At 33.0% G+C, this 23561-nt stretch overlaps 2 protein-coding genes across 13 annotated transcripts in view; both read right to left on the reverse strand.

Annotated features, from left to right (window-relative positions):
• Window positions 1–23561, reverse strand: part of LOC129000094 (protein muscleblind-like) — a 596156-nt gene that overhangs the window by 320453 nt on the left and 252142 nt on the right. The window lies entirely within an intron of this gene.
• On the reverse strand, window positions 19701–23546 carry LOC129000357 (uncharacterized protein K02A2.6-like). The gene is made up of 4 exons (XM_054427321.1): window positions 23526–23546; window positions 21656–22589; window positions 21062–21220; window positions 19701–20902 (listed from the first exon to the last, which is right to left on the reverse strand). Exons 1-4 carry the CDS (start codon window positions 23544–23546, stop codon window positions 19701–19703), a joined length of 2316 nt encoding a protein of 771 aa, XP_054283296.1.

Genomic DNA, 23561 nt, shown 5'->3' on the forward strand with positions numbered 1-23561 from the left:
AAAGTACGGTAGGTTTAAAAACATTCTGTGAAAGATCTATCTCCCTAACCCTTGTAGAAACAAAATGGTGGCATATTGAATGTTTTTATAAACTAATTATATTATATAAATCAATTTATTATTAATTTTTAACTAATGGTGGATAACAGTTACAATACATTTGGACTCTACTTTAGGGTTTTCACTAGGCTATGGTATAATTTCCTGATGAAAAAGCCTTATTTCCATAGAATGCGTTAGTACAAATGTTCTACAAAACCAAAAACACTATTTTTCAATATGCTCCGATTTTGTTTTTACAAGAGGTAGGGAGCTGAAACTTTCCCAGAATATTTTTAAAATGTACTTTACAGGGAGTGTAAAGTTTCAAAATGTTCGGAGCATAAATGGGCAAGTAATCTAAAATCAAACGTTTAAACCCTTTGTGGGACACCCTGTATATATATACGTCCGAGAACGCGATAACTTGAGTAATTATTGTCCGATTTTAATGAAATTTGGTTTAAAGGTGAAAAGCGGGTTTAACTTGAATGAGTTCCAGCATAACCAGCATAATAGGACCATGGGAACGAGGTTTAAGGGGGGGGGGGATTTTGCGGGGTAAAAATAGTTTTTTCTCACTTTTGACCCTCAAAACGCAAAATATCCCGATTTCTCTTTAGACCTTTTAAAAGAGATTAAAAAAACAATTAATTTAGTATATGAAAGTGTTTTTGTTCGGTTATTGGTAACGGGAAAATTAAAAAAATTGTAAATTTAAAATTCCTATGTTATTCTTATGGACAATATTGTAAAAGTTTGTAGTTTGCTTTTTTATGGATATATTTTGATCAAACTTGGCAAATTTATTTATTTTATACTAAGCTATCAATATTTTACTAAAAAACACACTTTATTAGTTTCCTTGTAGCAGCAAACCTAGGTACTCGTTAAAGCTAATGTTATTAAAATATATTTAATTTGAAAACGAATTCAGACAAATGGAAATTCGCTTAGTCGGTAGGTTTGCTGTGGCTGGGGTATTTAATTCTTGTACTTAATTTTATTGTCTCTATTTTTAAAACGAAAGTAAAAGTTTAATAGCACTCAATAGCGCTATTACCTTTCGGTCCTCTTATAAATTGCATCGGGGTGATAACGACTCACTGTGTACCAATACATTGTTGTGGCAAATTTTAAGCAGTGTTTTTGTATTAAAATATAAGTTATATATACCGTTAAAAAGGTAATATTCTGACAAAAAAGTGTATGTAAGACGTTTTCAGCTACGTGTAACGGAATCAACGACACTTAGCAAAATGATTTAAAAAAATCTAAATCAAAAACAAAATATTTAAAAAAACTATAAATATTCGTAGTATTATGAATCTAAACAATGAAGCAAAGTACACCATCGGAAAGGTAATTTTTTCGTGAATAATAATCACTAAAAATGTAGGGCATTATTAAAATATGAACCCGAGTTATATAGGGAAATGTAGAATCATGTCACACAACTTTGGCGGCCATTTTGATTACGTCATCAACACCCATAGAGTGCCCGAAAAATTTGTGTCCCGGACTTTTTGGACTCGTCTACGCATGTACTATCTGAATCCAAAGGGGCGCGTTGGTTGCCAGATGTGAAATATTATGGTGTAATTTGTTGCTAACCCACCCCACTAATCAAATAATTAATTGGAAACAAGTATTCAAGTTTATTAGGACTGCATTTAAATAGCAGACCCTTTTAATTTGGCTCTCTCTACGGCATTGCAGTTTATCTCACCATATGGATAGGGGTTTAGGTAAACAAACACGAGAAACACTAGAACGAATAAAATACGAAATAAAAGGAAAGAGGGTGATAATCATAACAATAAAGCAACAAGGTTCTGGAGAACGGTCTTATGATACGAGTCTACATGTTTTCACACTATAAAACCATGAGTTATTCTGACATGGAATTGCAGATATGAATGTTTACTTTATTGAACAAGCATTCTAGAACAATTCATGTAATGTCTACAACAAGAATAATACTTAGTTTTTGACATAAATATTATCTTCCAATTTAAGTTATAAACTGATGTTTTCGTGACTAGGTGTGCTTTTGATTAATTTTTAAATAGTTTTATTTATGCAATTCGCTTTGACGACACTTATCCTTTACGCTTCTCGGAGAAGTATACTAGAAGCCATAATTATCCAAGCACATAAAACACTGACAACCAATACTTAAGCTAAAATTGTACTAAATACCTACAATAGCGATAGTACGTGAATAACGTGAAATAAGACAAATAAAACATGTAGGCCTACTTTAGAGGTTACCGTATTTCAAGGAGCACTAGTTTATTTCCAACAAGAAAAATTAGGGTATCGTAAAAGTTAAATGTAATGTTTACATTAAAACGTACAACAAATAATTAAGATAAATTATTTGTTTACTTCTATACAGGGAAATTCGCTAAAAGATGAGTCAGATTCTTAACATTATAACGATCCCTATTCATTAAAATTCAAAACCAAAACATCGGATTTTAAAGCAGAATATTAAAAACCAATCATTCAAAATGAGTATTTAACTTTTGAATACTTTTTATCGCCTAGTTTTACAGTCAGTGCACGATGTTCGGAAGCGATTACAAAAGCACTATTACAACTGCATACGCTCCTGCATAGAAATGAGGGTTGTACATTTTTCCCTTCACTGGCACAGCAATAAAGAGGTTATAATCACCTGACTCACATAATGGTTTACTCACCTTTTGCATTGTTATTAGGTTATTGTAGTTGTTAAGTTAAGCAATTCACATAAACGGTACAACATGTTTTGCTACGTCAAGTGTTTTGGGAATTTTCAAACAAAACGAAAACACTGTACTTGCCAGGTAACGTTTTCATTTGTAGGTAATAAGTGTTAGCTGGTAGATGGGAAACACCTGAATAGCAGGCATGAGAGTTGTTAAGATAGTAAATGGAAGTTTATTCTTCTACTTCCTCGTTCAATAACATACTCTTTAAAAAATCTTTAAGACTAAAATCAATTTGTAAACTCTCAACTGTTATTCTAATATTTTAAACAGTATAAACGTCACATGTTAAAAAAAATTAAAACCCTGTACGTTTGGATTAATTTTATTTAATAACCCATTGTCTAATTTGCAGCATTAAAATTCTATAGAAACTGGTTCATGTCCCATAATAACTTTTTGGTATTGCCTATACCAGTCACATTTAGTGAGAAGTCTCACTAATGCGTGAAAGGGACATTGGTTCAAACCCCCAAATGTTTGACTTGATGCTTAGAACACTGTTAATTTCATAAAAAAATATTATGAACATTAAATGCCAAAGGACACTTTTTGGAGAAATTAACACTAGTCAGGTAAATGTATGTCAGTATATGCACAATAAATCGTAAACGATGGTTTCATTAACATGTAGATTAACTGTATGTTTTTCCACTTATAAATATAAAAGAGCTGTATGATGAAACCAACATATGGGCCAAAACTGTATAAGATATTAGAAACCTTGATGAAATTCACGAGGCATTCCAAGTTATACATGAAGTAATAACGGAAACCGGGATTCTCAACCTAACCACATTGTCTCTAGTCCCGTCATAAACTGCTGCCTTAAACTGCTAGTGTGTTGGTATTGTGCAAATACACCAGTTGTATACTGTGAGAAAATGTGCAATAATAAAACAGTATTATTATACTATAAAAAGTATCAAAAACTAATAATGTAAATATATGAGGACCAAAACCAATAGGAAATCCCACGTCTTCAGTCGGAACAGTAGAGTTTGATTTTTTGAGCTCCTTTTTTATAATTGGTTGGCATATCGTTCTCAATTCCATTGCACTCTATTGCACAGCCACTATTAAAGTATATTAATTTTAAAATGCCAAAAAAGCTTTTTTATCGTATTTGTTTAAAAAATGTACTAAAAATAACATTGATGAATATGTAAGCTTTTTTATAAGAAAGCAGTTTAAAGATACAAGGAAGACGTACTAAACACATTTCATGTTTTGTGTGTGCGCCATGGATTTAGTTACACGAAAAACTGCAATTCCAACAAGCTTGAAAATTCTAAATGGTACACTTCAAAAATAATATATGATTACAACATGCAGAATAGAATAATTCAGGAAGAAGTCATATAGATTGACGCTTGTCTTGTGTCGAGTGCTTTGCATTTGTAAACTTTCCGCGGACAAAACTAATATGAAGAATATACTGAGCAAATCATGATCAAGACTATAATTCGTTAAAAGGGTACAAAGTCATTACGTAGTAACATAAGATAAAACTGCATCGTATAATAAAAACTATATCATAAATATATTTGTAACAAACCACAGAGTACAGCTGAAATAGTGGAAAATAGAGTAATTGAAACAGCTGTTACAAGTAATTCGGGTCAAACTGAGTATTAAGGTCAATTACTACAGACACCCTTGCTTTTATAGTTTAAGTGGGTGAATAAAACCACCTATTTGATTGGGTTTGAATCTGCCCCACCTCCAACATTTGTGTTTAACAAAATGAAAAAATAAGTAGGTTTGCTTAGTTTGATCATTAACTTATAGTCAATGGTTTGATAAATAGTTTTGCTTGATTTCTAGGAAGGTTGTACGAAAAATGCAATTATCAATGTATGTGTCGTTTTATATATTTTTGCAATGGAATAATCTAAATTCTGATCTTTATAGCTGCTGTTTAATGTATACTTGACGAAACTAATACAAATTTCGAATCCAGTAGAGGTAAGGTAAATCCCTTGTACCATCAAAATTAAAGACAATTAACAAAAAGATTCACCTTTTACTGCTGTACCGAACATGAATTTCCACAATGATTTCATAACATCAATGGCTTGATTCTAGTACCAATGACTTGGTTACTGCAAGTAGTCTCCTCATGCTATTATAGCGCATTCTAAAATATTTTAAAATGTGTTTAATGTTCCGAAAGCTTGAAATTATCTAACTTTCTTCTCTTAACTTAAGTTTTATATCCTCAGTATCCTTGACCTCTTTAAGTATGCTATTAATCTGCTATTAATTAAAAGCTGTGCCTAAGGAATGTGTCGGCCTTAGTCACTAACAAGACTACAAAATCGCGCCACTCATCCTACACTCATCTCCATTCATACTTGGCTTAAGATACCTACTTTGTATGGTCGCCATTTCATCGAAAAGTATAAAAAAGTATGACAACATGATCAAATAAATCAAAACGAGCTTTACTATATAAACAAAAATAAAATCACCTTCAGTGGACCGAAAAGTAAAACCAATCTGTTGTTTTATGTTTTATATGTAAAAATGTAAATACATTAGAGCTTCCTGAAAAAAAAAAAAAACTGCCGAAAGAAATCAGCCCCAACCGATATGAAAATGAGGTTAGGAAGTCTTTGAGACGCAATGAAGAATCTGATTGGGAGTCACATTAATTACCAAGTCCAATTGTTTAAGACACAATTACCACGATAATAGACCCTTGAAGTGGGTGTCGCCTTTTAACATGGCCTAACGTCACAATATAACAAGAAGGGACCCAGACTGTCTCTTTGAGGCCGCCCAACAATGTACGAGATGGATGAGTCATTCTGCTCTTAATTGGTGCCGTGTCTCAGTAAATTATCCACGACTTCAAAGCCGTGGACTTGGAACTTTAATCTCCAAACCCCATTAATTCATGACTCAAGTAATACGTTTGAATTGTCCATTCAAACTAGATTCGCACTCTAAAGACTGGAAGCGATTGTTGTGAAATGTGGTGCTATGAGTTTGGAAAAGGGAGTTAAATTAAATGATGGAATTATATTTTGCGTAGGGAGTTCTCTAATGCAGTCCCTACAATCGAAAGGTCACTGGTTCGGTCCTGAGAATTTACAAATAGTGAAAAATAGTGATTAGTTGCTTCAAAACTGGATTCAGCTGACCTTGATGGTTGGGTTCCATTGGGTTATCAATTAATAATGTTTTCTAACAACAAGTTGACGCTAGAAACAAGGGTTTGGACCGTTCCCTTACAGCACAAAACACTTTCATAGACTGTATGTAACTGGCGCAGATCGACACAATACACAAAATGAATAGGTATTGCAATAGAGAAAATTCTAAATCCAGGCACACGCCATTGTGTAGACCGTGTAGGGGTAAATGTTGTGAATCTATGCGGATTGCTTAGCTTTTTTCACAACTCTTTACTTGAAGCTTTTCATCGTACAACACCCTTCATTTCATTGCTAACCTAGAAAAGAAAATGTACAATACGTACGTTCAAATTTAAAATTTTGTTAAAACGTCAAACTGTACGTAAAATATCTGGAGTATTATGTGGAGTAGTTTATACTTTTTATATTTTAATTTTGACAAATATTATATGAATTGCTTAATTTTGTGAATATCAACTTTTTAATATAATAACTTTAAGTATAAAGCCTCAGTGGGTTGTAAAGTTAAAAATGAAACATTTCCAACAACAGAGTAGTTAATATAACATCGTTTGTTCTACGCGTTCCATTTTACAAGGGACAAAAGAGGGCAAATTTAATGGAAACATTAGCTAATTAAAGTAGGAATAAGGGAGCGGAGTTCTAAGCCGGCGAGCGAGACGGCGCAGGATGTAAGCTTCTTGAGGGAATAATTTGGGAAATCCTTCTGAAATGTTCAGGAGCATGTCGTTGTAAGAGTAAAAATATGAGCCTAAGACGCAAATAATAAGTTTCAATTGTTCGTTATGACAACATCGCTTATGTAACTCGTTGGATTGTGATTTTGTTTGGTGATTATTTCAGAGCTTGTGAAGTGAACATATTTATTGATAACTAATTTATCGTGTTTTGTCATAAGGAAAAATAGAAACACCCCAAATGACCAAATGAAGTAATTTAAGGTTACAAATTGTAACATTGTAGTTGGTACATATATTACATTCCTGATTATAATTGCAGTAAAATACACAAATGTTATATCCGTTATGTGCTTAATGTATATACCATACCGAATTCAATTAAAAATGGTAATCTATATTATCAAATTCAGTGTTGATACTATTTTTTTTTATATTTAGTTAGTTATTCTTTGGAATACATAAACAACGAGCTAACACCTGCTCAATCATGTTTCTATATGCACATTTTTATTTGGTACAAACATGTGAATGCATTTTCCCAATCGATAAAAATACACCAATTATACACAAGTTCCAGTTAAAGTTCCTAATACAAAAAGTACTTTAGGGCATTATTAATCTTTTATGTACATTGGACAAACATTTTCAAAGTGGTACAAAACCAAAATCTTACAAGTGCGAACCAGACCAGGGAAACTAGAAAGAGAAAGAGAAGTAGGAAGAGACAGCGATTGAGAGAGAGGGGGGGAGAGAAAGAGAGAGAGATTGAGAGAGGTAGAGACAACTCCGGGATATATTTAACCTCAATCTCCACCCACGCTACACCATCTGTCGCGGAAACCTCCAGTAAATTGCTTACATGTAAGTGTAAAAATACCACACAACTACAACCAGACTAAGTCTGTCGCTTTGTTTGACGAGTCTAAAATTGGTTTACGTAAACGAGATTTGTGTGTATGATGGGTTGTTGCAGAGTTTACCAACGAATAAAGGTTCTCAGATGATAATAGCTATTTGTTATCTCGTTTAAGGTAGGTTAAGGTGAAAGAGTTCGGGTTTAAATATTCGATTTAAGAAAAGCGTTAACAATGGTCACTGTAACTCGTTTTCTGATAAATTAGTTTAATAGTACTTGCGAATATTGAAGGTTCTACAGTATACTTCAAAGAGGGTCTATACTCCACATTCAAATCAATGGGATAATGTGAAAATTCAAATAAATTGCCAGGGATAACTTTCCAAGACAACAATATTTAGCCAACTGATTAAATCTGTGACGGCATTTTGCAATCCGATGCAAAAAAATTCCAAAACCAAAATTAAGAATATATATTTTGTTGGTTAAGTAAACCATAAACGAACAAAATACGGATTTTTAACAACGAAGGCGATTGTTCTAGACTAAATATTGACTGAATGGTAAACATATTAAGACTTAGAGAACAGGAAGAAAAAACATACAGAACAACACTACACACGAAAATAAAGTCCCGAACAGCGTACCAAAAAAGGCTTAAGCAACAAGGACAATAGTTTTAAGAAAGTTAACATTTTAAAATCTTGAACTTAAAATAACTTTATTAACACTAAACAGAGAATAAACATTACAACTTCCCAAACACGGACGCGAGAGAATGTAGTTTTTTGCTCCACTTTACAGGTTGTTCTTCAAAGAAGTTCGGACGTAAGATTCTATATTACTAGCCCATTAAATAGGCTCCATAAATTTTATTGACCAAGAGCTTTGTAACATTACACAAATGATAAAAAAAGTTTTGAAATATTCTGTGAAAATTTCAGCTTTCTAACATATGTAGAAACAAAATGGTGGCTCATTGATTGCCATTGTATATTAAGTTAACTGTTATATCTGCTAAAACACTTAATGAATTCGCCAACCGAGTAAAGGACGAACAGTAGGACTTATCCTGGCGCCTGGTACCGCGGGTCGATGCAGTCTTGGTCGTAAATTTAGCCAAACGCCGAAATATTACCGCCAGCATTACTGGTCTACGTATAGATCACTAGAACCAACATGCACAACTTTCCTCATAAATTGAGGTTGGGCCAATGTTTATAAATAGCCACAGAATACCTCGGAGAAATAATTTTCATGTATATTTTTTATTTTCCATCCCAGTTTCAAGAACATAAATAAATTGGATTACCTTTTTGTAGCATGCAGTAGACACAAACTGTGGGGTAGACACAAACGTCTTACCTACTCAAGAACTACAGAGTACAACGAAAAAGGCAATCAAAACCAATTTAAATGAAGATCATAGTTAAGATAGAACATATTAAGACACAATCAGTATATGCTTAGGTTTATGACAAGCTGCTAAATTCAAAGGTTAGCAAATAATTGTTGAAATACTTAAAACCAATATCGAATAGAAAATATGTTCGTTTTACGGTTATCTTTATTTTTAATATTGAAATTTTACTAAACTGAGATTTATCCATACAACACATTTTAATAGAAATAATCTAACGATAAGGTTATTTATTGAACAAAGTTGAAAAGGTACAATGATAATCAACAGTGAAAATGCCAATTGAAAGCAAATATTGTTAGCATTTTTGGATTGACTCCAAAGAAGAAATACTTTTGATTGAGTTTAATGTGTAATCACCTCGAGGATTAATCACCTTTTAATCAATCCTTGAGGATAATTTTAAATTCAGCTGTGGTACTTGGAAATGCCTTTAGGAAAACTAGTACAAAATTCAGTGGTCATCAATCCTTTTCAAAAAGAAGTGTACACTTAACAAATTTTAAACTTTTAAAAACTTAAAAAAGACTGATGTCCACGAGCAAACACCATAAAGTAAATTACACGTACTCATACATAATCTATACATAAAGGTTTTAAACAGCGTTGAACCGGTAACAAGTATTTGAATATGAGGGGGTTGCTGGGGTGGTGAGGAGATGGAGAGTTTTGAACGTGGCTTTATGAATATTCCAGGCTCAAATCACCACAGGCGTCGCTTCATGTCTGTATTAGCCTCAACGCGGGGAAACAATGTCCGTCAAATCATTTCTGGCTTTCGAGTTTCATAAAAAAATACATTAACAAAATAAAAATTCATAAAAAACATTTTTTTACCTTATAACTCAAGTCAACGGAAGAGCACCTCTTTGAAAGAGTTTAGCTTATGTACTCTTGTCGAAAAACAATACTGTTCGAAAATGATTGTAAGTTATCTCATGGCTATATAACAGCCACTCAAGGGACAGAGCTTGAAAATGAGATAATTTAAAATATTTTCCTATTTCACTGCTTTTTGACAAGACTACACCACTCAAACCATTTCAAACCTGTTTTTAGACAGAAAAGGCATAAAAACCTAAATTTAAGAAGTCACTTTGATAACAATATTGCGTTTACTGTCAACTAGTAAAAATAATATACACTCGTCTACTTTTAAATTAACCATACCATCAAGATCCACCTGAAGCCATGTCAAACTATGGATATATTTTGTAAGATTAATCTTTCTACAAAGCAATGCTCATTGATAAAAAGAGTGAATCGACTTGATAGACATATAATTATTATGATATAAATGCACGTGTATCATACCTCAACTCAAATTGTGGACGAAATAGTTTTAGGTTACCTAACCTGCATTGCATATTGAAGGAGGCATCCCATCCATATAGACCAACCTTAACCAGATTTGTATACAGTGAGACTATATTTCAAAGAGCGTTCTATGAGTGTCATACTCAAGGGTTTTATTTATTTTAATTTTTAATGATATTTAGTGAAGACATCAGACATGCAGCAACAAAGTTAAAAAGTTGGTCTTTAAGTTTTGATTTGAAATATATCGTAATAAAATGTAAAATGGAGTTAAAATTAGCTAAAGCTCAAAATTCAACTTGGGAATGGAGTCCATACTTATTTTTAGCTCTTGCCAATTATACTAGTCAGTACCAGTCTAAACTTGATTAGGATTCTTTAAAGGTAACTTTGCCTATTGATTTATGTTACTACAATACTTACAGAATCCTGCTGCTGTATAGTTAATCATATTCCACACAAATAGTTCATGAATCATCACCAAAACTCTTAAAAAAGTAAACAAGTAAAGTACGTTCTTCTTAGTAAAGTAAAGGCCACAATAATGCTATACTAACAAACATAATATTCAGTAAGGTAGTGCACGTGTCTAAAAAACATCTTGTAAATTAAGGAAAGGAATTTTATTTTAAAAAAGAGGTTTAAAAAATAATCGCATTTCATAAAAGTTTACAAAATAACGTAACGAAACAATGAGTGAAAAGGAAGCACGAGACTGAAGGGAACCACTTGACAAATGCTCAGTTGTGTTTATTTGAGCCGGATGAGCAATCATAACCTGGGTAGTTCTCAAGCTCTCTTCACTGTTCTATAAATAAATTCTGCTTATAATAAACATACAATTTTACCCTACCACTTGTGTTGGATGTTTATAAATCAATTAAACTTGTTTAATTCTATATTTAATCCATAATATTGCTTTAAGTTGAAACGAAGATAGTTTTAGCCTATTTGGTTATTCAAATTGATTTCGAATTTTTATATAAACTATTTAGTATACTAGCAGCCTGCGTCACTTCGTGCCTGCGGCGTCAAAATCCGCGATATATTTGATATATAGTTGATAAAGTGTGTAAATGATTATTTCTCATCATATCCCTATTATTTTCATTGCGTATTGCGTGCGCGATCTCTTCGAGGCATCTTAGTAAAATTACAAATGCTAATGAAACATACTATAAAAACACAAACCTCTTCTTAACATTGAAAACAAATAACATTATAATATTCCTAAAAATTGCAAATTACCTAAGATATTAATAAAATATTAGGCTATATTAAAACATAAAATCCTATCTAAACACATAATCCAACGCAAGTCTTTGTCTTCTTTAGATTTTATACAAATAGTATTACAATATTTTAATCGAATTCACTGAAACATTACCAACTACAACAGATAACCCTATTTTCGTAAGGATGGAAACAATTGTTTCATGGCCATCTGTTTTGATGTAAACAAATAAAACCTTAAAACAGTTAAGATGAATGACAACATAATTCAGCACAGACTCTGAAATTGTGAAAGCCTGTAGGATGAAGGGCTTTCTCGAGATAACATCCGAACCAGCAAAAGGCACATCTAGAAGATAAGACCTTTAAATTGATACCCAATATGCTTATAAAAATAAATAGGCCTATTTAGGGGTCGATTTGCTGCAAAAAATCCAACAAATTCTTATGATAATATAGATTGTTGTAGTTCTATGGTTGCTAAGCACGTACCCTATATAGCAGCTCGCTATTATGAATGTGGGTACCTGGTGTTATCATTTTATTATAATACTATTCTACTACTTATTATTATTAAGTGTGAAAAGCGTTAAAGCGTCAGACGACCACCATAGATCCGTAGGTAAAGATAATAAGTTCTACCAGTCAATGGTTCTACTTTACCATTCAGAACAAAAATACATTATTACTTACTAGCTGTTGTACCCGTGCTTTGCAACGGGAAGAGGACACAAAATAGAAACATTTTAATCTTTACATCTGTTGCATATAATAGTTACACATCCGACAACGCTTAATAAATCATTAGCTAGTTTTGCTAATCAGCTGTTATGAACTTTAGAAATATTGTTGTGTCTTATCAATAGTCTTTTGAAATATTAAAGAAACTATAGCTATACTATAATAACTTTTAAACAAATAATTTAGCATTAAAGACAGCAGACAAAACTAATATGATTATCAAAGCATCAAGAACTAAAAAATGTAATAGCAAATGCAGTATATGTTTCATTGCATCTCTGATTCTACTATTTAGTTATTGATGATATTCTTCAGTTTAATTTAAGCATAGGATTAAGCTAAACACAATAACTAAATTTACCTAAATATACATATAAAAAAAACAATGTAATGTGCAAATTTTCATACAAAACATCTATACATTGTAATTTTCTTACTGTTTCCATGAAAAAATATCAATAACATTATTTTCATAACACTTAAGACACTTTAAAAATCGAAACCAGAGCCTGAGTTGATACAGCAACGCTTTTAGAATATTTTTGTTTTATATAATCATTGACATAGGTTTTGAATAAATGATCTTTGATAAATTTTTAGAGTAAATAAACCAACCACTTAATTTTGTGAAATATTATATTTAGTTTCATGGGATTAGCTGTCTTAAACTGTGAAAAGTTAAATTTGGCAGTTCTTCTTGTTTTCATTGAAATGTCAAAGCAAATGTAAACACTGTGAGTACACAATGAGTAACATTGCACAATGTGAGTAACATTGCAGCCATGGAGACCAATCAATATTTACTTTTAAAATCCTCACCTCAGAACTTTAAAAGCCAAAGGGGCAAAGCCCACGGTCAGTATCGAAGTGTGAATGCAGTAGTCCTATAATGGTCCTTGGTAGGGTAGCTATATTTTTGTAAAATTTAAGCCCAGTTGGTTCAGTAGTTTATGCACCTATTAGTAGTACATATACAGACAGACACCATTAGATTTTTATATAATAGACAAAAGTATATAGTTTTATATAATAGATGACAGTTTTTTTTATGTAGCCGTTTCAGTTCAGTTCTTAGAATTAAAAAGTGTCCCATAACCGCATTGTTTACTTTCATAACAGCATAGTTTTACTCATAACAACACGGGTAACGGACCAATGAGGTTCAAGGATTGAGAGAGAAGAAGTAAAATTGTAATGATTTGAACTTCAACTAATCAGCTGTTCTGGCCAATTTGATTGTTGAGTGGTGCAATTAGTGTTTGGTACAACGTTTCGTTGCATCACTGTCAGTGGCAATGAGAGGTTATAAACGAAAACATAACTTCTCCTAGAAGTTATGAGTAGTGATTTTAAGTACCTAATTAAAACACTGTCGTAGGTAAAGTAGTGTACGGAACTCGCGTAAATAGTGTAAACGACAGTCGTAGTATTTTTTAATTTTTTTTTCGTCCTAGGACGCTAGGTACGAGCCTGGAATTGGTTTTTACTTTACCTCAAGGCTGCGGCATCATCACTTAGATAAAATCCATTGGTGATTTGGCGGGATTTGAACCCGGGACGCCAGACACTGAAGCCCCGCGCTCTAACCACTACACCAGCTCGCTCCCCGACACACATACAGTAGGCCTACACTATATTAAAACCACCAGGTGTGCAATATAAAGTATTGATTGTAGGGGACCTACTTATTTGTGAAATAGGACGCTGCAAAAATTTCGGAGCATTTTCAAAACTAACCGACGAATTTTCATAATGCTTGTATAAACTAATTCGCTAACTATTCTTTTTGTTGTTGGTTTTTTTTTTATTCAAAGTAATTTACACAGACAACAGTAAGTAGTTTGTGAGAACTGGGGCACTTTCCAACAGATGTGTAGGCTGCAAAAGCGTATACTTTGAACTTTGCCTTTGTATTTTCTAGATTGTTTACTGATAGCTGCACAAAACTCTATTTCCTGAAACAATCTTGGAGCTAGCCTCCTTTTTCTTCCAGTACGAGATAGTTCGCTTGTTTCTCTCCAATGAAAAAATGCTATAGCAATTACAGTTAATATTGAGTTAGATTAGAACCTTTAGTAGCATAAAATGTTAAGCTATCGTTTAGGGGGGAAATAATTACTTTTAAAAGTGAAAGATACAAATAACTTAAAGATTTATATAAATACCTCATAAGAATGACATGGAAACTTTAAATTTACAGATTTTCGGGATGTTTTCAAACCTATTAGGCACACACCAGTGCTTCAATATACTCAATGAATCATTAATAGATTAAGAAAGATGTTGGAAAATTGTATGTTTTGTCCATATATAGGAAAATAACAACTTTAAACCATAGATCCCTCCATAAATCCCCAAACTCATAATCACCACCAACCAGAATTACATAATTACCTGAATTACAGTGATTCGTGAACTTGTTTAGATAAATAATGTGGATTTACACGTATTGGATTTAATCAAAATCGGATAATCTTTACTTGAGTAATTGTGCTAACAAATATAAATATATTTCAACCAATGTTGTTTTTGGCCTCTAGGGACATCAAAACGAAAGGATAAAGTGGTCCCGGGTCAAGGTCTTGCGGCAATAGCTTATTTCGTATATGGTATATTCATTAAAAAGTTAAGTATAATAAGCATAATCATAGAAATATGTTGACATTCTGGCTAATAAAATTAAGTGGAAGTTTTAGCAAGGAAATTTTAATTATTTTACACAAGTACTGGGTAGAAAGAAAATATGTGTAATACTGTTATCTGCAGCAAAACTTCTGATAATTCTCACATTTCTCATTACACAAACGATAACCGGATGAGTTTCACTATTCATAAAATATGTATTAAAACATTGTTAATACCAATAAAGCACATGAATAATCAAATTTGACAATAAACGCTTATGGCCTATTTAATTTTATTTTGAAAAGAGGCATATGAAAGTTTGTAACAACAAACTTATATGCCACCCTATCCTTTATCACATCCATAAAATCTCTGTCAACAGCACCGCTTATTAAACATTATGATTTCACTTATGTTATACTTAAATATAAATATTAGTTTTCTTGTTAAACCTTTTCATTTGAACGGAATGAGTTATTTCTGAGGAGATAATTATATTAGCTAGAGAGAAAAGTTTGCTTTGTTTTCTACATAATTTCAAATTCAAACAAACCACTGAGGATAATGACGTAGTTTAAACCCGTTGACAGATGTTAACATCAATCCCTAGGTTATAGGTGCAGTTTATTAACTACTGGAAATTCCGGCCCACAAAAATATTTACCTAACAAAAATAGTCACAAAAGTATATCAATAACAAATTGTTATACCAATACACCGAAGTATTTTGTTTGTTTTCGAAAATAAAATCCGGGGTTTTATTTATTATTATTATAATACACACACACACACGCGTGTCTATTGAATTTATAAAAAACAAATACAAGCATAAAAATGATATAAATCGTGATTGTAATGTAGTGTGATAAAGAATTTGTAAACAACTTATTTAATTGAGTGTTTGGTTTTATAGTCAAAGTTGGAATTAAAAGGCACAACGAAAGGAAACAAGTTATATGAAAGCAGATTGTGTTTCACGCCAGCAAATCTTTTAAATTGCATTTAGCTCAGGTCCAACTAAGCAATTAGGTAAATTATTCGACAGTTTGCGTTGCAGTTGGGATTTATCGTGTTTGTTTCGCTTTTAAATTAGCTTTGTACCTTAATGGAAATTGATATAATTTATTTTTAGCGTTTAACACGAAACCTAGTATTAAATCACTATGTCTGGATTTAGATGACTACTAAAACAAATCAAAACAAAACAAATTTTCTGTAAAACACTAAAATAAACTAAATTTAAATGTTATTTACTTTTCAATAACAATTGAGAAATAATTATAGACCTCTAATAGTTTTTCAAATTGTAATAGTAAGAAATATACTAGAGCAACGAGGTGAAGCTCAAGATTGGTCGATAGGGTTTTCCAGTAGATGAAAGCAAATGCAGTAGATATTTCTAAGATATTAACTGAAAATCTTATAATTTACCGAATAAATCAAGAAAATATATAAGGATCAGTTAAAATTCTAAAAAAAGATATAATCACTAATTTGTCTAGTGCTTTTTGGCCATCGTAAAAAACATTTTAATCAAACCATGTAAAATGTTTAAATTCTATTTGTGATTCTTTCTGCATTGCTGAAATATTATTAAACTGTCGTTTGGACAATAGTGAAGGGAGTTCTACAAACGAAAGTATTTTCTTTAACCTGATAGATCCATTCTTTTAGACCAAGGTACGTGTTGAGTAAAGAAACATCGACAACAGGGTTGTACCAGTATCACATACCTAAGTACCCATTTGATTGGTAAGATTTGATCCAAGCACTCTAACGATCATACTAGCTTCTATTCATGTAAACAATCTAAATAACAAGCATGGAGTCCAAGTAATTTTAGTTACCCTACACTATGACTCCGCTGCACGCCTGTAGAATGTTTCTCTATGTTCAGTTATGCACCATGGCGAAACACTAGACGGCGACGCGGCTCACTCCACAGAGAAATAAACACTCCATACAAGAATAAACACAACTGCAAAGAGTAATAAACACAGCCCAAGTGTTCTCGGCTTGGCTTACAACTGACCTTGTTACACTGGAGAATAATATTACAACTGTTAGTACTGTGTAACGTTTACAACGCTATTTGGGGGAGGTGACAACAATGGAATAAAAATTCATTAAGTATTTATTCAAGATAAAGTTTTAATATCTAAAAGAAAACTGTACAGTAAAATTTCTTCCAGGAATGTTTAAGGTTAAGCGAAATATATATCTTTTACTTTGTTTTGTTGGTAATCAGTAAAATAAAAACACATGATATTTTTACCAGATAACATTGGTAGCTCCAAGCGATGATAACTGACAAATAAAAATATTCTGGTTTTATTAAGATTTTTACAACCAATAGCTAGGAATAAACATAGTTTATTTTTTACTTAATAAATTAAGATAATCTACAAAAGTTATATCTTTCTTTGGAACTAGCCTTCTTTAAATAAAAAGAATGTTTTACAGATTTAAACGAAAGGCAATTTTAAAACAAGATATTAAACGTTATCAATTAACGTTAAGGTTGACCGACGCAACAAAATTAAAGTTGTAATGGATCACTGAACGAGGATACAACCACACTCTACTGATGTCGTTGTGTTATGTTGTTAAGTGCTCAGACTTAACCTGGTGTTTTGCACGTTCAAACATAACATTGATTGCAATATACCACACCTATTTTTACAATATGCTGAGAAGTACAAGTTTTAGCCTAGAGCAGAGTAGAGCTCTAGTAAATTTAGAAGTAGAGTTTTAGTTATTGCATCATTGTAAATAAAGTTCCAAGCTCATTGATAGCTTAAGTAGCTAAATAAAGTACTTAAGGTGAGTTAATGTATGCATTCAATTCCTGAAACTCTTAAGCAGATATTTCATGTAATACTAGCATCAACGTTGGTGACACATTGATAAATTTAAATGTAGTTTAGTAAAGAACTACACAATAAATCATTGGACGAAAACTAATCGCGAGAGCCCTTTATGCGTAATCTTAGTACAAATGAGTGATTTCCAAAGCCTTACAGAGTTCACGCACTAAAATGATCCATTAAAACGATATCATTATGAAAACCAGTTAAGCCAAAGGTCTAAAACAAAAGCCCGTGAGATGGGTTACTAATTAGGTCCATACTTTACCACAGAGGAATATACGCCAAGCTGGTCTTGTCAGGCTGACTTATTAAACAGTATGATTAAATTAGTCTGCTGATTTTGCTAAAGAAATTAAGTTAGTCCCGAATAATAAAACCATTATCTTGTAATTGCTGGGATTTATTTTTGTTTATTATAATGCTTAATTGTAAATTTGTACTAAAGTGTCAACTTATGTAGTTTAAATTTAAAAAAGTGACATTTATTTTGAGTTTAGAATTTTACAAGCGGAGCTATAAATCATGCATTAAATAACGTTAATCCCTGTTCTTATAAAATAACTTAGCAAATTGGCAACAACTCTGGGAGCCAATGACATAAAGGTAAACAATGCAGAAAATAATCATTCCTGAATTAGGATTGCTTGAAGAATAATGCAGTATCTCAGGAAATAATCTTTTCAAACTTCGCTCATTTAGAGCTGGAACAGAAAAGATTCTCTTTAGGCCTTGGTGATGGAACACCATGTTTTTAATTAACGAGCTATGTACAACCATTTTAAATTCCCCTTTCAACCATATCATCACTAGTTAGTGTAATGTACATACACATTTACAACTACATGGACATACGTGTGGCCCAGAACACACATTAGTTTAGTCCACACAGCTGACAGACAATAAATATTGGTTATTGCACTGTTGAGGCGAATTACACGATGGTACTAGCCGTCCAACGATGATGTTGGATTATTATTCATATCCATTCAAACTAATTATATTATACAGAAGTTCAACTGACGAAAACCAGTATCAATTTAATTTATATATAAAAAATATTGTTGGAAAAAACGTTGAAAAGATTTGATTAAGAGCGGAAGAATATAGTTAATTGACTAAGTCAAATTGACAGGTTAAAAATGGCAGTCAACTGCTTAAAAATCTTTGCCAATTAATTATAATAATCGTGCAACTAGTTTAATGATTAAATCGTTTCAAACATCTAAAAAAATAACCGTTAGTTTACACTAGCTGTCTGCCAAGGTAATGCAGTGGCTTATGAAAACATTGTATACGGAATCATTTAACCAAATGCATTTGTTCATAATTTACTAAACGTTTAATGAAAAAGATAACCTTAAACCCTCGGAAGCACACAAAAGGGACATGCATTTTGTTAAACCTTAACAGGTCGTTCACGAACTAAACCTACAAACTTAAACTATGCTACGAGCGGATATTCGAACAAAATAATTGGAATCAATGATTTATTTTGAAACACAGTTATTAAAGTGTTACGTACATATCAGCTACTTTACATACAATGTGATATTGGTTATTACTGAAACAAACTCATCCGCGCAAATAAAACAGTGAAATTTGTCCGTACAAACATTGTTCTTTGGTTTTAATTTAAAACGTTCGTTGATAAATCTTTTCCTGCCAGGAACATTACTGGTGATTATTGTAGGATGTTTTTTGTAATTATTTATTGGTTTTCAAGAAAAGTAGCAATTAATTATTAATGATATAAAGCGTATGATTCCATACTTAAAATTATTGTTGAATTCATACAAAAAAAGGAAAAAAAAACAAGTTTGTAAATGAGTCTCTCTGTTACATATTAAATAAAAGATGTGTAAAATAAAATAGGTGTATTCTGAATTGAATCCTAAATAACAATGATTGTAAACAAAAACAAAGTTAACTTTTTAAATATAACATATGGTATTTTGTTAAACATACAGTATGTTAGAAAAGACACATCAATTTTCCCCCTTTAAAGTCTTGATCGCAGCATTTGATCTACATGTCGTCTGCATGTTACTCCGTTCTCCAGTTCAACGTTGTAATGTAGATTTCCATCTCTTGATGTAACTTTTCCGAAACTCCATTTTGTCTGACCCTTGTAGTAGTTTCTCACTTGAACACGGTCTCCCACCTTAAATATGCGTGTTATACCTTTAGGTTTGTCTTTTGAGTCCTCGATTCTAGAAGGTATCATAACACTGAGGTATGTTCTTACTTGTCTGTTGAACATGAGATGGTATGCCGAGTTTCCTGTTGAGTTTGGTACTTGACGGAGTTGAATTAACGCCTTGTGAATTTTACTGTCAAGTGTTCCTGGTTCATCTAATATCGACTTCAACATCTTCTTCACTGTTTGTACAAAGCGTTCAGCTTGTCCATTAGATGATGGGTGGAACGGAGCAGTCGTTTTGTGTTGAGTTCCACATGACTTAAGAAACTCTTGAAAAGTAAGAGAAGTGAAACTTCGTCCATTGTCTGAAATTAGGAGGCTTGGAAGACCAAAAGTACTAAAAAGTTTCTTCAACTCCTTAATAGTCCAATCGGTAGTTGCTGTTTTTGTGGGTATTACCTCTACCCATTTGGAGAAGGCATCAACAACAATGAAAAATTGTTGTCCATTTGTTGGGCCCATGAAATCTATATGTATTCTCTCCCATGGCTGAGTTGCTGGTTCCCAAGGATGGTTGATCTCTTTCGTTGGAGAATTTTGTTTCTCACGACAAGGCTTGCAAACAGCAATCATGTTTTCAATGTCTTTATCCATTCCTCTCCAAAAGCAGTAACTTCTTGCCAAAGCTTTGGTTTTTACTATACCAATGTGCCCGTAGTGTAGTTCATTGAGTATTCTTTTCTTGAGGGAATTTGGGATGATTACTTTCCACCCTTTGAAGAGGCATCCTTCATGTAATGTAACTTCATTATCGTGAAATCCCAATGGCTCTAATGATTGACCCTCCTCAAGAGCCTCAAGAATTTGTTTTAGATATGCGTCCTTCTTAGTTTCTTCGGCTAGTTCTTTGGGATTGATAGTTATGGTGTTCAATTGGTTTGTTTGAAAATGTCCAAACTGGTCAATACTTGTAAATTTTGAATCTTCCACAGGAAATCTTGAGAGGAAATCTGCATTCCCATGGTCACCAGTTCTCTTGAATTCAATTGTGTAGTTAAATCCTGATAAAAAATGGGAGTAGTTGAATAGTCGCGTAGCTGACATTGACGGTAGGCTCTTGTTGGGATTGAAGATTGACACTAATGGTTTATGGTCCGTGATGAGTGTGAAATGACGTCCGTAGCAATAAGAAAAAAATTTCTTCAACCCCCAGTATATACCTGTGGCTTCTTTATCGATTTGGCTGTAATGTTTTTCAGCATTGGTCAATGATCTTGAAGCAAAAGCTATAGGCTTTTCACTTCCATCTGGGAAACGATGTGATATCACTGCTCCAAGTCCCACTGGTGAAGCGTCAGTTGCAAGGATCAATGGCAGGTCTGGGTTAAAGTGACAAAGAACTGTGTCACTTGTTATTCTTTTCTTGATGTTTTGGAAACTTTCTTCACACTTACTGTCCCATATGAATGACTGCCCTTTTTTTAGAAGTCTATGTAAAGGATTTAAAACAGTGGAAAAGTTCTTTACAAACCGGTTGTAGTAATTAACAAGCCCTAGGAAAGATCGGAGTTCCTGTATGTTTTGAGGCCTTCGTGCATTTGTAATTGCTGTGATTTTATCCTTACTTTTGTGGATTCCAGTGGCGTCAATAACATGTCCTAAGTATTCAATTTTCTTTTGAAAAAATTTGCACTTGTCACGGTTCAACTTCAAATTTTGACTCCTTAAACGCTCAAACACTTGCTTTAGTCTTTCTAGTAGTTCTTTTGATGACGTTCCTTGAATTATTATATCGTCGAAGAAGCACTGAACACCTTGAAGGTCTTGAAGGATTCCGTCCATCACCTTTTGCCAAACTCCTGGAGCAACTTTTACACCAAACATCAGTCTGTTAACTATGTATTGTCCTTTATGAGTGCTCAAAGTTTGAATTTCTGCACTCTCAGCATCCATTTCCAAGTGGAGATAAGCGTTACTTAAATCCAAAGTACAGAACAACTGTCCTCCATTCATTTGAGCAAAAATGTCTTCGATCCGAGGTATTGGATGATGTTCTTCTTTGATTTGTTTATTTACTGTAACCTTGTAATCAGCGCATATTCGTATGTTACCATTAGGCTTTACTACAGGTACAATTGGAGTTCCCCAATCGGACTTGTCTGTTTTGGAAATGATTCCAGCTTCTTCCAGACGATTCAACTCGAGTTCTACTTTTTCAGTTAGTGCATATGGGACTGGACGAGCCTTCACAAAAATAGGTCTTGCCCCTTCAACAAGCTGTAAGTGTGCTTTTTTGTGAGGTATGAGTCCTACTCCTGGTTCAAATAATTCCTTGAATTCATCCAAAAGATCTTCGAGTGCAGTAGATGTAGTATTGTTACTAACTGTTTTGAGTTCTGCCCAATCCAGTTTGACCTCTCTAATCCATTCTCTTCCGAAAATGGCATCGAAATTTTGGTTCACTATGTAGAGTTTCCCAACAAACACCTGATCATTGTAAGTGCATTCTACAAAGACGACACCCCGTGGTTTGATGATTTCGCTTGAGTATGTCCTTAGTTCTATGTTTGTAAGGAAAATCTTTTTATTTATGTTGAGACTTTTGAAGGTAGAGTATGGTAGAATACTTATTGCTGCTCCAGTATCTAACTCCATCCGCACAGGTTTACCTTCAATAAGTATCTCGACCATAAACTTGTCATTACCGGCACTCTGGTTGTGTATCTTAAAAACCTCTTGTTTCTCTTCCTTATAATAGTCTATAGTATTGTCAGTTTCGGTACAATGAATTTCTGTTTGTTTTGTGCCTAAACATACGCTAGCAATATGCCCTTGTTTGTTGCATTTCTTACATATTTCTCCGATAAATTTACACTGATGTGCCCTGTGTCTAGGTGATCCACAACGATAGCATTTACCTTTGAGGCGTTCAAATGGAGACTTTAACTTTTTGTTCCAAGTAGGAGAAAAATGGGGTGGTTTTGTTCCTGTACCTGCTATCTTGTTGATTTTCTCATTTGAATGAATGTTTTCTTCTACTATATAGCTTTCGTTCTTTGCCAATTCCATAATGGAGGCAAGTTTCACTACATCTTGAAACGATGAAGCAGATCTTTCTTGTAATAATTTTGTTCTTATGTCTGAATTGCTAATACCTCTTATAAACTGCATGCGTAGTAATGTGTTTGCAATTGATTTCCCACAATTATTACAGTTGAAGTCACAGTCTGAAGATAACTTTTGAAGCTCAACGGAATATATTTTTACGGTTTCTTCAGATTCTTGTGTTCTTGTCATAAATTTGTGTTGTAAGGCCCAAGTACTAGGTTTAGGGTCAACATAATCAGCCAAAAGACTTACTAATTCAGCATATGTTTTATCCAAAGGACTTTCAGGAGCGCACAAATCATACAGTTTCTGATGTAAATGTGGCGTTAAGGCATGTAGCATTGTGTACACTTGATCCTTTGGTTCCAATTCTTGGCTATGTAGATATAGAAATATCTCAAATCGACGAATGAAGTTCTTGAATGATTCATTTTCCTGATATGGTGTGAAAATCATTGAGGAAGTAGTGGATCGACGTTGTGGAGTAGACAAATTTGATGTACTAGGCACAATATTTTGAGTGTTCACTTGTAGTTCTGCAAGCTGTCCCATACGTTTTTGTAACTCATCCATTACCTTGTAATATTTGTCCTCCATTTCTACTCTGTAATC

This window comes from Macrosteles quadrilineatus, unplaced genomic scaffold (genome assembly GCF_028750875.1).
Source record: "Macrosteles quadrilineatus isolate MER2022 unplaced genomic scaffold, UCM_ALF_1.0 Scaffold_8__2_contigs__length_117827958, whole genome shotgun sequence".
NCBI lineage: Eukaryota > Metazoa > Arthropoda > Insecta > Hemiptera > Cicadellidae > Macrosteles > Macrosteles quadrilineatus.